Source organism: Panthera uncia, chromosome A2 (assembly GCF_023721935.1).
Source record: "Panthera uncia isolate 11264 chromosome A2, Puncia_PCG_1.0, whole genome shotgun sequence".
NCBI lineage: Eukaryota > Metazoa > Chordata > Mammalia > Carnivora > Felidae > Panthera > Panthera uncia.
The window spans coordinates 58600055-58615611 of record NC_064816.1 but is presented as its reverse complement, the minus strand read 5'-3'; the positions used below and the strand labels follow the sequence as shown (position 1 = coordinate 58615611).

Below are 15557 nucleotides of genomic sequence, written 5' to 3'. Positions count from 1 at the left end.
GGATGAGGAGAGGAGGGGATGAGGAGAGGAGGGGATGAGGAGAGGAGAGGAGAGGAGAGGAGGGGAAGGGAGGGGAGGGGAAGGGGGGAGGAGGAGGAGGACATGTGAGAGGACGAAGGTGGACACCAATGTCTGACCAGGTCCTAGCACTTTGGGGCTCGTCACAGCGACCACAGAGCACCTGGCGTACCCCCCCCTCCCCGCCCCCATGACAAAAGCTGAGCACAAAGCTAAAGGAAACAGGCTGCTCCGGAGTTTGCTCCGGTCATCCTCCCTTCTCTCTGGTCACAGCAGCCACAGCAAATCTGATCCTTTACCATCACCCAACGTAACTGAGGACAATCCATGGCCATCGCCTTGCAGATGCTCATGTAGCCCACCCTCTGGCCAGTGGCAGGGGACAGCTTGGGGGAGACCCTGGGGACAGCTCAGGGGACAGCTTGGGGGATGGCTCAGGGGAGAGCTTAGGGGAGAGCTCAGGGGACAGCTTGGGGGGAGAGATCAGGGGAGAGCTTGGGGGACAGCTCAGGGGACAGCTCGGGGGACAGCTCAGGGGAGAGCTTGGGGGACAGCTCGGGGGATGGCTTGGGGGACAGCTCGGGGGATGGCTTGGGGGAGAGCTCGGGGGAGAGCTCAGGGGACAGCTCAGGGGAGAGCTCAGGGGACAGCTCAGGGGAGCAGCTTGGGGGACAGCTCAGGGGAGAGCTCAGGGGACAGCTGAGGGGAGCAGCTTGGGGGACAGCTCAGGGGAGAGCTCGGGGGATGGCTCAGGGACAGCTTGGTGGAGAGCTCAGGAGACAGCTCGGGGACAGCTTGGAGGACAGCTCGGAGCACAGTTCAGGGACAGCTCAGACCGGGGAGGAGCCACCGGGAGCACTACTGCCCCTGCAGGAAAGCACTGAGGTGTTTGCTGGCACTCGTTCTGGGGACTTGGTGACAGAGCGAGGAGACGAGCTTTCTGCATTTAAAGACCTTAGGAGTTCAGAGTGACAGTTCCAAATCCATCTGGGATGACAGGGTCACGGATCAGCTTCCTGGGCAGGCTGTGCCCCAGCCTCCATGACGAGAGTCCACACGTAACGATGCAAATGCAAGCACACTGCCACTTTATCCTCAAACACACACAGCAGGTGCAAAATGATACCAGGGTTATTACCAATAAGACGATCATAGAAAACAACTTGTTTAGGGCTTTTTTTGTAGGTCTCGTCCTTGGTGCAGAACCCACTGGGGGCATGCGTCAAATGGCCACGGTTTAATTACCTCAAATAACTCTTCCCTGAGGGGTTATCCTTTTTGTTGGTTTACACCCATTTTTTTAAGTTTATTTATTTATTTTGAGAGAAGGTGGGGGCAGAAAGACAGGGAGGGGCAGAGACAGACAGAGAGAGACAGAGAGAGAGACATCCCAAGCAGGCTCTGCACTGCCAGCCCAGAGCACACAGGGCTCCATCCCACGAACTGTGAGACCACAACCTGAGCCAAAACCAAGAGTCGGACGCTTAACCGACTGAGCCACCCAGGTGCCCCTACATCATTTTTGATACACGTTTTGCTTTTCCTTTCCAAGTGACATTTTAAGAAGCTTCTATTCAATTTATAATATTACAGAACATTGGATGGTTGCGGTCATGAGGCTTATGCTAAGCGGTCCCACTCTCCTTGCCTCCAGGTGACCACTTACAAACTATCAGAGTGAGTACACCCACACGCATGTCCTGGGGCCCACTCACAGGGCTCTCCAGTCATGCCACCCCGACAGCCGGCGTGTGGGCGCAGCGCGGTTTGGGGAACGCGCACCTACACGTGGCGTGTGGCCATGATGCACGGCTCAGGGCACAAACTGCTCCCCACTGCTGCCAGCAGGTCCCTGGGTGGTCCTCGGAAGTGGGATGCTGGTTCAGTCAATGCCACGGCGCCCTGTCAGCTGGGGGGTTTCCGCGGACCTGGGGGGGAGGGACTGATGGCCAGAGGTGCTCTCGGTTTGCATTTCTGTTCTAAGGAGTCTGAGCTGTGTCTTCACACATCAAAACCCTTTTGCGTTTCTCTTTCCATGAGCTGTCTGTTCCCATGTCTTGCCTGTTTCTCCTCTCAGCCCCGGGCCTCTGCTCTGCCTTCCATGTGTTATTTACGAGATGTTCACCTTCCCTGTTAGAAGTCGCAGGTCTTGTTCTCTCCACCTATTTGTCTTTTTACTCTGCTTATGTGTATGTTACGGCTCAACTAGTTTGTTTCTCACTTCAGTCTCTGTCTATCTGCTGTTCGTCGGCACAGAGTACGAAGGACGCGTGTGTTTTACCCTTCTGTGTGCGGCCCCGCGCCTGCGGCAACTCCTCGGGGGAGCGTGAAGTTGAGTCATTGGGCTCCAGAGAAGAGACGGGTGGCATCTTCGCGGGGTCCCAGGGGGACCAACACAATCACGGGGCCGCCATCCCGTCCAATCACGAGACAGGTCCTGTTTCCACCAGCGCTGGTCTGTTTCAGGAGTCTGTCTCGCGGACAATTTTGGCCAGGTCTGCTCTCAGCCCAGAGCACCCATGGGCGGGGCCCTCTCTATTACAGGCCAGCGGGCTGAGCAGAGCCAGCGACACAGGTCCCCCACCGCCCACAAGTGCCCGTGCTGACGTGAGCACTGGTGCTGGGGTGCTTGGCAGACACGGCTCAGGGCATCGATGCCGCCACGCGGTAAGGCCGTCACCCCTAGAGGGGCCAAGACACACGACGGAGCCCAAGTCGGGCAGAAGCCACGTGCATGGAGCCCCCAAACAGCAGGGCTGTTGCACCCACGCCACCCGGCTAAGTAACTGGGCCTGAACGTGCCACCACCACTGCTGGCCCCTCGTGCGCCCTCTGAGGAGGAGACAAGGAGCAGCCCGTCGCCATCTGACCTCTCCATCGGCTGCACGACACCCCCACGTGCCAAGTGACGGTGGGCCTCATTCTGGGGGGAGTCCTGGTTGATTGATGGCCTCCAGAGAGCACCACCTGCAAGGGTACCAGGCGTTTCCGCACTTCTGCCTAAAGGGCAGGTCGTGACAAAGGCGAAGGCAATGGCCTGGCTTCCCCAGGTCACCCCGAGCCACCTAGACAGGACCACGGACAGCCCCACACAGGCGGGCCCCACGGCCACCAACAGCAGAGGGGACACCCAACATCGCACAGCCTCTCGGGAGACACAGGAGGCTTCGTCCACGTGTGGGTTTTCCACAGCTTCCTCCCAGTGTGGCTGGAGGCGAGCAGCTCCCCGCCGCCCACCAGGGACCAGTCCCCCCGTTTCCGCCCCCCTCGTTCCCTCCCTATACGTGGCCCTCATGATCTCTTGTCTCTGCCCCTGATGATGCCAAGTTCAGGGTCACTTGGAGGCGAGGGTGTCACTGTCCCCTGCCTGGTCCCCCTCTTTCTCTGGCCCGGCGTCAACCTTGGCTCACCCTCCCTTCTCGTTCTGCCTCAGGCAGCGAGTCCCCAAAGGACCAGAGCACCTTCCAGAAGCTGCTGCACATCAGCGCCACCGCCCAGCTGGAGCACCCTGAGTACACGGGCCCCCTCCTGCCAGCCTCAGACTGGGCGCCCGGGCTCTTGGCCTGTGATGGGAAGGCCACACTCCTGCAGAAGGAACTGCGAGACACCCTGCGGGGGCTGCTGGGGAGCCCCAGCAGGGGCAGCTTCGCGGTGGCCACGCAGTACGTCTGGGTTCTGGGTGAGGCCCTCCCCGCAATCCCCTGTTGGTGGGCACGGGGCTCGTTCTGTCCAGGACAAGGGACCAATAAGGGGTGCCACTCATTACGTGGCCAAACCCCAACAACGGATGAAGCAAAACAGGGGGTCAGACAACCATGTCACACAGCTGAAGGCAGGCAATGGGGACACGAGGCGGGCCAGGCGTCCAGGACCTCCCTGCAAAAGTCAAATCATGCCCCTTCCAAAATGCTGTGGCACTGAGGAGATAAACACGAGTTTCTTATAATGTGTAGGATCCAGACACTCAGGAGGAGCTCTGGAAATGAGGGTTCCCAAGCAGGATGCTCCAGGAGATCCGTGGCTGTCGCATGGTGTCTTCTCTGCATGCCCCAGGTGATAAAACACCGCTGACAGGGTGTGCTGCAACCGGGTTTTCTCCCTCTGGTAATTACAGCAAAACTTCAGCTATAGGAGCAAATTTACGAGAACACTTCACACAGACGCAGAAGGGTCACCCCAGAAATAGGGTCCGCGGATGTCTCTTTGTAACAGGCATGAAAACACAACAGAATCTTCAAGGGATGCCCGCAACCAGTTACCCTGATGCCTCCACCTTCTTCCAGGACAAGTAACTCCTCACAGGTGAGCTCCACCTCCTGCTTGTCTCTACACAGGCCAGATGTAGCTACAGAAATCTGTGCTGGTCACCAAGGAGCAGCCCAGCAGGGGCAGGCAGGGTGGGCCCTACTTGTCCAGCAACAAGAGGACCACGTGACAAAGTGAAGATAGCAAGGAGATGGAAGAAGGGCCCTTCAGAGAATCCACCCATTTTGCAAAGTGCACATCCTGACCCACCGCCCTGTGCTCCTTCTAACAGCACTCACTCTCTCTATTTCATGGCACTAAAAGCTCCCCCAGCAGATGGTGAAGGAGTTCTGGGAAGGCAGTGACAGTTCCCCAGAAAGCCCTGCACTCAGTGGGCACTAAACCAGTGTTTGCAATGAATGAAACCAAGGAAATACAACCGTGCACAAACACAGAAAAGAACGCACATGTAAGAAAGCCACCTGAAAAGCTCTAATGGTTGTTTCTAGAAGATGGGATTTTTTTCCATTTATTTCTTAAATATATTTTGCTACTTTTTCTCAGCTGTGCATTTTTCAGTAAGAAAAAATTTAAGTTCATTTTGGAAAATAAATCCCCAAATTATTAGCAAATACCATTTCCACCTATTGGCTTGACAAGCATTCAACAGTCTGATAACCAGAATCAAAACCTGTACTGCTGTAGGGAACAACTTACAGGTACCTACTAAAATTACAAATGTACGTAAGCCTTCCTGACAATTGCATTTTGGGGAACTAATCCATGGAGACAGTACACACGTGTGAAAGGTTAGTAGACAGCCAATCTCTGCATTTTCTGTTGGAGCAAAATGACAACGTAAAATTCTATAAATAGGCTACTGTTGAATTATGAATCCTATTAATCCAAGGGAAAATGCCACCGAGCCCCAAAGAGGAGTAACAAATGCATAATGAAAGCTCTCCAAAAATACGCTGTCAAGAAAAATAATCCACAAGAGGTTACTAGTCCCCTCATAGAAGTAACAACACCCCCACAGCAGTGAACACATCCACTGACCAGATCTTGGTTTCTAGAAACCACCTCCACTGAGAACAACCAGGCCCCTGGACAAATGTCTGGTTCTGGGCTGGGGCAGGAAAGCTGCAGATTAGCCCAGAACATCTTGTAGCAAATGTAAGCGAGAGCTCATAGAATACTGGGGACTGGTCAAAAGCCACCAGCCATGCAACAATGTGAACACACTTAACATGACCAGACTGGCGGGGCACGTGGATGGCAAGGGCGGTTAAGTGTCTGCCTTCAGCTCAGATCATGATCTCACGGTTCTTGGGTTTGAGCCCTGTGTCAGGCTCTGAGCTGTCAGTACAGAGTCTGTTTTGGATTCTCTGTCTCATCTCTCTCTGCCCCCCCTGCTCATGCTCTCTCTTTCTCTCTCAAAAATAAATAAAGATTGGGGCGCCTGGGTGGCGCAGTCGGTTAAGCGTCCGACTTCAGCCAGGTCACGATCTCACGGTCCGTGAGTTCGAGCCCCGCGTCAGGCTCTGGGCTGATGGCTCGGAGCCTGGAGCCTGTTTCCGATTCTGTGTCTCCCTCTCTCTCTGCCCCTCCCCTGTTCATGCTCTGTCTCTCTCTGTCCCAAAAATAAATAAACGTTGAAAAAAAAAATTAAAAAAAAAAATAAATAAATAAAATAAATAAATAAAGATTTAAAAAAATGGTTAAGGGGCACCTGGGTGGCTCAGTCAGTTGAGTGTCCGACTTCAGCTCGGGTCATGATCTAATGAACGGTGGGTTCGAGTCCCGTGTCAGGCTCTGTGCTGACAGCTCGGAGCCTGGAGCCTGCTTCAGATTCTGTGTCTCCCTCTCTCTCTGTCCCTCTCCTGCTCTCACATTGTGTCTCTCTCAAAATTAAATAAAGATTTAAAAAAAATTTAACAATAAGTAAATAAATAAAGTTAAAATGGTAAAAGGTAGGTGATGGGTTTTTTACCACAATTAAAACTAAAATGACACCAGGGGCACACGGGCGGCTCAGTCAGTTTAGTGTCTGGACCCTTGATTTCAGTTCAGGTCATGATCTCATGGTGTGTGGGCTCGAGCCCTGCATCAGACTCTGCACTGACAATGCGGAGTTCCTTTGGATTCTCTCTCTCTCTCTCTCCCTCTCTCTCTCTGTCCCTCATACTCTCTCTCGCTCTCAAATCCACAAACTTTGATAAATAAATAGAGACCAGAGCCAGCCTAAAGTGGCTCCCTTTGGCTGAGTTTGGGACAATTTGAACTTAAAAGTAAATAATGATAATAAAAGATTATAGCCTTGTGAGTAAAATAAGAACAGACTTTAAAATGCAGAAACCTGGGAAGTGATGGGTCAGTGTCACCAGAGAGCAAATCAGCATCAGTTAGCAAGTGTGGATGAGGTCTGAGAACCAGGCAGCAATACTGGACTGATGCTAATTTTCCTGATCACAACAGTCTGACTGACGTTGGAGGGTCCTTGCACCTGGGAAACACACATTGAGGGCAACAGGGTCATGGGGCATCACGTCGGCAATCAATTCTTAAACGATTTAGAAATGTTAACAGCCGGGGAGTTTGGGGGGGAAGGTATACAGGGACTCTGTGTGCTAGTTATGCAATTTCACGCACAATTAAAATTATTTCAATATAAAAAAGCAAAAATCAATTGTTTTGTTTTTAATTTTTTTAACATTTATTTATTTTTGAGCGACAAAGAGAGACAGAGCATGAATGGGGAGGGGCAGAGAGAGAAGGAGACACAGAATCCAAAGCAGGCTCCAGGCTCCGAGCTGTCAGCGCAGAGCCCGACGCGGGGCTCGATCCCACAAATCACGACACCATGACCCGAGCCAAAATCAAGAGTTGGATGCTCAACCGACTGAGCCACCCAGGCACCCTGAAAAAATCAATTGTTTAAAGCAAAAATGATAATGCTGGCTTTACAACACGTACAGGAATAAATCAGGAGCTAGACTGCTGACAGTCTCCCGCAGCAGGACAAGAAAGAACATGGCAGGGCGCCTGGGGGCTTGGTCGGTCAAGCATCTGCCGCTTGATCTCAGCTCAGGTCTCAACCTCAGGGTCATAAGTTCAAGTCCTGTGTTGGGCTTCACGCCAGGCAAGAAGCCCACTTAAAAAAGGGGGGGGGGGAGCATGGCAGTGATTTGTGGCTGTCTGTGCACCCTACAGCCCCCACAGCAGGCCAAATTAGAGTGGTTAGCAATACAACAGAACCCTAAAAATACTCGATCCCAAAAAAGACTAGAAGGGAGGATCAAAGCACAGAAGAGAAACAGGAAATGAACAGTGAAATGGCTATCAATAATTACATTACCTGTGAAGGCAAAATTAAAAGGCACAAGTTGTTAGACTAGATTAGAAAGGCGTAACAACCACACAAGCAGTACGTGGATTGTAACAGATGCAGTTTAGATACAAAGCTATAGACACGCTGGGAGACACAGTATGCCCACGTGCAGTCGAAGGAAGCTGGTGTGGTTCAACGGTACAGAACATGAAAAGTTTATGACAGTGCTTTCCAACTGCACATTGTGACTAGCCATTAGGAGACCACCATTTGTTGAGTTTTGGTATAGTATCGATAACAAGCCGGGGGCTCAGTCGGTTATGTGTCTGACTCTTGATTTCAGCTCAGGTCATGATCTCACAGTTCGTGAGTTTGAGCCCCACCTGGGGCTCTGTGCTGACAGCTCAGAGCCTGCTTGGAATTCTCTCTCTCCCTCTCTCTGCCCCTCTCCCACTTGCTGTCTCTCAAAAAGAAGTAAACATATTTATTTTAAAAAAAGAAAGAAAGAAAGAAAGAAAGAAAGAAAGAAAGAAAGAAAGAAAGACCACCACTGGGGCACCTGGCTGGCTCACTCAGTAGAGCATGTGACTCTTGATCCTAGGAGCTGGAGTTCAAGCCCAACCCTGGGTGTGGAGCCCTTTAAAAAACTAATAAAGCAATGATTTTTTTTAAAAAGAATCAAAAAATTAAAAAAAAAAAAAAAGAATCCACCATTATCTGAAAAGGTATTAAAATATTTCTTCCTTTTCCAGCTACATATCCGTGTGAGGCCAGATTTTCTTCATACTTTTCAACCAAAACCACATATAGCAACAGACTGAATGCAGAAGCAGGTATGAGAATCTAGCACCCTTCTATTTACCTAGACAATAAAGAGATTTTCAGAAACGCAAAAAAAAAAAAAAAAAAGCTGGTGTGCCTATATTAACATCAGGCAAAGTAGATTTCGAAACAAGAAATAATACCAGAAATAAAGATGATTGTTTCACAATGAAAAAGAGTCATTTCAATGACACAATGATCCTGAATGTGTACGTCCTTTAGAAAAAAGATTGAAGCCAAAATGAACGGAACTACAGAAAACAAACCCAGGATGATCGCCCGAGATCTGAGCGCCCAGTCTCGCAGTAGCTGCCACAATTAGGTGACAAAGATACTGGGGAGCCGTGGGGCGGTGTCTCAAAGTTAAAACGTGGTTACCATATACTTGGCAATGCCAGCATTTGGTATTTGCCCAAAAGAAACGACAAGATACATCCACGCACTGACTTGCTCGCAAACGTTCTGAGCTCCTCCTAAGAGCCCGAAGCTGGAACGGACCTGAAGGGCCGGCGGCAGACGAACGCATCAACATGCTGTGCTCTCTGCGCACAACAGAGCGCCACTCGACACGACGGATGAGTCTCAGAGCCGTGATGCTGAGTAACGGGGTCCAAGCACACAAGAACGTGTACTGCGTGAACCCACGTGTGAGGTTTGAGAACAGAAAGTAACCCCGCAGAACTCTTCCAGAGTGGACACGATTGGCATGACACCCGCCCCAGGGATGGCACGAGGGACCTTTCTGAGTGAGGGAAACGGCCTACATCTTGGCAGGAGTTTGGGCTGTATGTATGCACAACTGTCAAAATTTAGTTGACAACGCACACTTCGCTCTATATCGGTTGCACAGAGAACTGCAAAAAAAAAAAACTGTAAACAGCACTGAACTCTAGCTAATGATGTGCACGTTGCCATACTCAGATCGAAGCGAATGATGTCTCAAGTGCATCAGGAAGACAAAGTGAGTTGATGGGGGTCCAGACAGAAGCAGAGGAGTAGGTACGGGACAAGACAAGCACAGCAAACATTCACGGTAGAATCTAGGGGGTGGGCGGACAGGTATTTACTGTAAAATCTTTCAACTTCAGTGTATTCAAAAACATTCATAATAAAATACTGGGGGGCGGACTGTACACTCTCCCTCCACGGAGGGGGCTGAAGATTCAGTGCTGGGGGAAAGGAGCCTCGTAACGGGGCCGGAAATGGGTCCGACATCAGGGCACACAAGGGCAGGTCGGCTCCGGCCACTGCTCCCCCGCCAAACATGAACTGGTTAAAGCCATGTATGGTGACGTGTCTACTGGCACTTAGACCTGAGACGTTTCATGACATGTGACACACAGGATGACAGACCTGACACATAGGCATGAAATCAGTGAACTGTGTCCCCACCAGGTCTACAGCGAGGGATTCTGAACCACGCCTGAGCGCAGGGAGGTTGTAACAATACCCAGGAGGCATAGTGGATTTAGGGAAAGACACCGCGTGCAACTCTAACCATAGGACGGACCGTAAAGACTCAAAGACAGAAGTCTCCTTCTCAGAGTCACATGGGACAGCAGGTCGAGCAGTCCACCACGCACGAGTGCGTGGCGCCACACCCGCCCACACCAGCCGCTCTTTGAGAAGTCCACTGTTCTTCCCGCCTCCCGAGTTACAGGACACCCAGCACCCTAAGCCTCAGACAAAAGCCCCAGTTCCGACTGCCTGCTGCACCTGGCGAAGGGGATGGTTTCCACTGCTCGGATCCAATGCCCACAATCAGGTGCCCCAGTTCTTGGCAGCCTGGCCAGAAACTGCTACTTTTATAGTGCCAAGAGGAAACAGTGTAACATTTCTGGCACTGGCTGAGGCGGGAGGGGGGGGATTTCCTTTTTATTTGTCCACTGACAAATCCAAAGCGGAGCTCCCTGCGGAACCATTAAAACCAAGCTGCCGTTCCTGGGCTGAGAGATGGGGAAGGGCAGAGACATGTACCTGTGCAGACCACGGGGCAGGACGGACACCCTCAGCCCGCCCCCCGCTGCAGACCCCCAGGCACCGAGCCTGTCATGGGCTACACATCCCGAGTGTGCGACGCATCATCCTGCCACTGAGTGGCTCATCCGTGTCTGAGGGGTCAGTGGGGACAGTCAGAACCCCTGGGCTACATTGAGACCACTCCCCCCAACAGAGTTCGAGCACAGACTCTGGCCACATCACCCTGATGTCTCAAATGGCCTTGACAAAGCACCAGACCAGGTGGCTCAGACAACACAGTTATTCTTTCCCAATCCTGCTCGTCCCAGATCCAGGCGCAGCCAGGCTGGTCCCTCCCGAGGCCTCTCCAGGGGTGCAGATGGCCGTGTCATCTCCGTATCTTCACGTGGTTGTCCCTCTGTGCATGTCTGTGTCCCAGCTGTCTTTCTATAGGGACACCAGTCACATTGGAGTAGAACCCACATTCGTGACCTTGTTTTACCTCCATCACCTCCTCAAAGACCCGTCTGCACCTACACACCAGCTCTGGGGTGCTGGGGGTCCAGGCTTCCCCATGAGGACTGGGGGGCCCTGGTCCAGCCCATCACAGCTGGGAACATGCTGGATGAGGAGAAGACCGATGATGTTTGCACTCAGGGCACAGGAACTCTAGTACAAGATTGTCTCCATGCCTGCACCTGACGTCTTCATAACAACAGGGGTCTTGCGCACTCTCATCAAAGCTTTCTCCAACTTCACTCTCATCTGCCCTCTGAGCCGCATCTCCAGCTCAGTGGCCACAGAGCTCATGTGTCCCCCAGCGTCCAGTCCAGCACACGGTCAGTGCCAACAAACAGTTCTTAAAGGCGTACGAAAACCTCCGGGGTCTTCTGCTGCAGCTGGGGCCCAAATCCCCCCGCCCCACTGGGCCCAGGCTGTCCCTGCACCTCCCCCGCTGCTGAGCGTCATGAACTGGTGCCCACGTGAGACAGGCTGCTGCCCACCGTGTCTCTCCCGACGCAGTGGCGCTGGCCCCCTCCTTCTCCAATGACGTGTGAGAGGTGATGGCCCCAACAAGTGCAGTGTCCTTAGCCCTTCTCCTCACTGCACGTGGCAGGTCAAAGGCACTGGGATGAACAAACTGGAAGATGCCGTGTGTTAAACCTACAGTCTGACTCCCACCACAGAGCCAGGCTGCCGACAGAAATGAAGAAACGTGAGACCAGCGGTCACCGCGGTGACCAAGCGCACTGGGACAAAAGGCACTCGTCCCTGACCTCACGGGCAGAGGGCTGACGGCATTCTCACCTCAGAGCCGCGCCCATCACGGTACCGTTGCTGAAAGAGATGTTTTCCTCCACACGACATTCCTCCCGAATGATGCTCAGAGCAGTAACAGCCAAGCCCTGCAAGGTTCTGGCGCCTTCGGACTCTAAAGCACGGTGGCCAGTGGATCATGGAATCTGACTGAAGGTGGCAGGGATTCCATGTTCCTCATGTTGGAAATTAATAAATACAGGATACTATCTCAGGGCACCTGGGTAGCTCGGTGGGTTGAGGGCTGGACTCTTGACCCTCAGCTCAGGTTCTGATCTCATGGTCGGTCATGAGTTCAAGCCCCGCGACAGGCTCCGCGCCCAGCGCGGAGCCTGTGTAACGCTCTCTGATTCAGAGAGGAATGAGCCTCACAGTTGCTGGTCTCCCTGGACTCACCTACTGGCCGCCTGACCTACAGTCTCTGCCAGGCACGTCGTGCACTGCTCTTCCTGCCTCCATGCTCGGGGCGCCACATGGTCACCCAAGAATCACCGTGAAAACCACCCGAGAGGAAAGATGAAACAAGGGATTCACCCCAAGTGCCTTTGGCTAATTCACCTCAGCAGTTCCGGCTGCGACAAGGCGTGACTGGCAGTTTTTTAATGGGAGGGAGGGGAGAACAGAATAAAAAAATCAGAGTGTATTGCTTATATTAAGCACCATTTCTTTAAAGTTTCATTTCAGGTATACAAATATTTGCACACACACACACGCCCGTGGAGAAGGCTCTCTGACGGCTGGAGAGACGAACATATAAAGGCATTGGTCCAGGGGCACGTGGGCAGCTCAGTTAAGTGTCCGACTCTTGATTTCAGCTCAGGTCACCATCTCACAGTTCATGAGTTCGAGCCCTGCGTCGGGCTCTGTGCTGACAGCTCAGAGCCTGGAGCCTGTTTCAGATTCTCTGTCTCTCTCTCTCTCTCTCAAAAAAGTAAACATAAAAAAAATTTTTTTTAATAAAAAAAAAAGGACAGGGCTGTACCTGGGGCCACTCTGTATGAAACCCACTCTGTTCTATTTATTCTCTGGCAGCTCACAGATTCCCATCCCGAGGAAATAAATAGGCCACGTTAGAACAAGCCTGAATAACTGCTTGACTGGGGTCTGAAGACCTGAAAAAGCCTATCAATCCATGTTTTTAAAGGTTAAATCTGGGGGTGCCTGGCTGGCTTGGCCAGTAGAGCATGCACCTCATGATCTCAGGGTCATGAGTTCAAGCCCCACAATGGACCTAAGGGTTACCTTAAAAACCTTTAAATAAAAATTAAAAATAAAGGTCAAATCTGCATTTTTTGAGGGAGCTAACTTGAAGATAGAATTTATGTTAAATTTTTTAAACATTTACTTTTAAGAAAGAGACAGAACACGAGCAGAGGAGGGCAGAGAGAAAAGGAGACACAGAATCCAAAGCAGGCTCCAGGCTTTGAGCTGTCAGCACAGAGCCCGATGCAGGGCTCGAACTCACAAACCGTGTGATCATGATCTGAGCCGAAGTTGGATGCTTAGCTGACAGAGCCACCCAGGCGCCCCTGAAGAGAGAATTTACATGCCCAAATTGTACTTTCATAAAATGATGAGGTCATTACTTCTGCTATTTTAGCTATTGAGTTCTGTGTATCAGGTTTTAATTTAATGTTTATTTACTTTTAAGAAAGAAAGAGAGACAGAGTGCGAGTGGGGGAGGGACAGAGAGGGAGACACAGAATTCAAAGCAGGCTCCAGGCTCCGAGCTGTCAGCACAGAGCCCTATGCAGGGCTTGAACTCACAAACCGTGAGATCAGGACCTGAGCTGAAGTCAGACTCTTAACGGCTGAGCCACCCAGGTGCCCCCCTTTGTGTATCAGTTTTAAAATAGATTAATCTGGTTAATTTACCCCAACGAGAACAACATAAGCACCAAATTTCGTGAGTTGGAAGTGACCTCACACTGAATGGAGGAGCAGAGCAGTTATGCCTGGCAGACAGCAACAGAGAAAGTGTGCTAAGTGGTGGCCTGGATGGGAACTCGTGTCCCAGAGCCGGCTGGGACTGGCACCACGCCCCCCCCCCCGCCCCCCCGTGGGAAAAAGAGGTAGGGCAGTGGTAGGATACAGAGAAACACTGAAGCCTGACTTGGACAACTATGTAACAAGAGATTATGTTCTCTAACAGAGACAATGAAATTCATCTTTAACCTTCTCTCTAGCCTGAATCTCAACACCGCCCCAACTCCAAAACTCTTGAGTTTTGCTGGCTTGTCACTTCTACTTCAAAAGCTCAGGAATGCCTCACTGATTTCCCGTCTCTCTCAACACTGCTGAATATTGTTTCTACCAAACCTGCTAGAAGGAAGGCTCTAGAAAGAATTCAGCCTACCCTATGCTTCCCCATCATAGACAGGTTAGCATCCATTCAAAGGGAGTGACTCTCCTTAGCCAGCACCATCTGGCCTGGGTGTGAAATATACCTGGAGGCCAAGACTGGTGCTGTGCTGGGACACAGCTCCTCTGGCAGCCATGCACTGGGGACAGGCCCTGTCCTGGGCGTCCCGGCCCACCTGCTGCCTGCCTGCAGCACAGCAGAATGGAGTGCACTGACTCTTCTGGAGCTTTCCCCCCAGGTGGGCAGCCTCCCTCTGCAGTCTGGCGCTTGCAGGCTGAATCACTTTCTTGGGCTGTTTTCCAGACTTAACCATCTCTGTAGGGAACTGCAAAACTAGAAGCGAGAGTGCTCACAACACAACAACCCAGAAAGAAAGTGAGGACAAGCTGGGCACGACGCCCTGAAGACCCCCGCTACTGGACCTCAAATACAGCCTTTTTAAAACGGGCGCCTTGTAAACCACGGTGCTGCGGAGGGGTCATGGAAGGTCATGGCCGGGGCCAGCTCCCGCTGCGAAACTCGGAGGACCCACCAAGGTCTGTGTTAAGCTCGCGCACGAAGTGCACACTACCGAAACTCTGCAGAAGACAAATCATTTAGCACTAAGACCCATTTTCCAGCTTACCCCGCTGAGCGTACCAACGACTCCAGCCTATAATTAAAGCCACACTTTTAAAACTGCAGGAACTAAGTACGGCGCCTCCTGAACTATGTCCGAGACACAACTGCCAAATGTAGCGTCACTGAAATCGTTCGGCTACACTCGGGCAGAGCAAACCTCGGCCGGCGAGCAAACCCTGCCCTGCAGGGTGCAGCCTCTGCTCCCACCCGGGTCCGCTGAGCAGCCCTTGTTGGGGCTGGCCGAACCCCCATTGTCCCCAGGGCTGCGGCCCCGGAAAACTTTGGGACCGGCTCCGCGGCAGCCCCCGGTCGCTGACCCGCGGGGATGGCCATGTGCAGAGCCCGGTTTGGGGGCGGCGGGGGGTGCACTGGCCGGAAGGGGAGGAAAGGCGTGGCCCCTTCCTCCCCCGCCGCGCGGGCCGGGCCCAGGACCACCTAACCGCATTGTCCGGGGGCGCGCCGCCCACCCCCGGCCGCGCGCACCGACCCCCGCGGCCCTGTCCCGGGCCCGGCCGCGCGCGCTCCAGCTCCCGCCTGCCCGCCCGCCGACCGCGCTCCCCCCGACCTCTCCACGCCCGACCTCCAACCAGACCTCCCGAACCCCGCGCCGGCCGGCCGAAGCGCGACCCCGGGGGACCTTCCCGGTCCACCCCCGGCGCCGGCCCTTCCGCCCGGCCCCGGGGTCCAGCTCGCCCCACGCCCGGCCCCCGGGGGGCGCGCGCCCGCGCACGCTCACCTTTTTGCCCTTCTTGCCCTCCTCGTCCATGTCGCCGCGAGCGGCCCCCGCGGCCCGGCCCGCCCCGGGAGCCCCGCGCCGCCCGTGGCCGCTACATGCTCGCCCGGCCCCGCGGCCGCCGCCGCCGCCGCTCCTGCGCCTCCCGC

At 53.2% G+C, this 15557-nt stretch overlaps 1 protein-coding gene across 2 annotated transcripts in view; it reads right to left on the bottom strand.

Moving 5' to 3' along the window:
- The window catches only part of CCM2 (CCM2 scaffold protein), a 41729-nt gene extending 26179 nt beyond the window's left edge, over window positions 1-15550 (bottom strand). For both annotated transcript variants that reach the window (XM_049641197.1, XM_049641199.1), the window contains exon 1: window positions 15412-15550. In XM_049641197.1, the coding sequence (XP_049497154.1) occupies window positions 15412-15441 (30 nt within the window). In that variant the 5' untranslated portion in view covers window positions 15442-15550. The remainder of the gene's footprint in view (window positions 1-15411) is intronic.
- Between the last annotated feature and the right edge of the window lie 7 nt (window positions 15551-15557).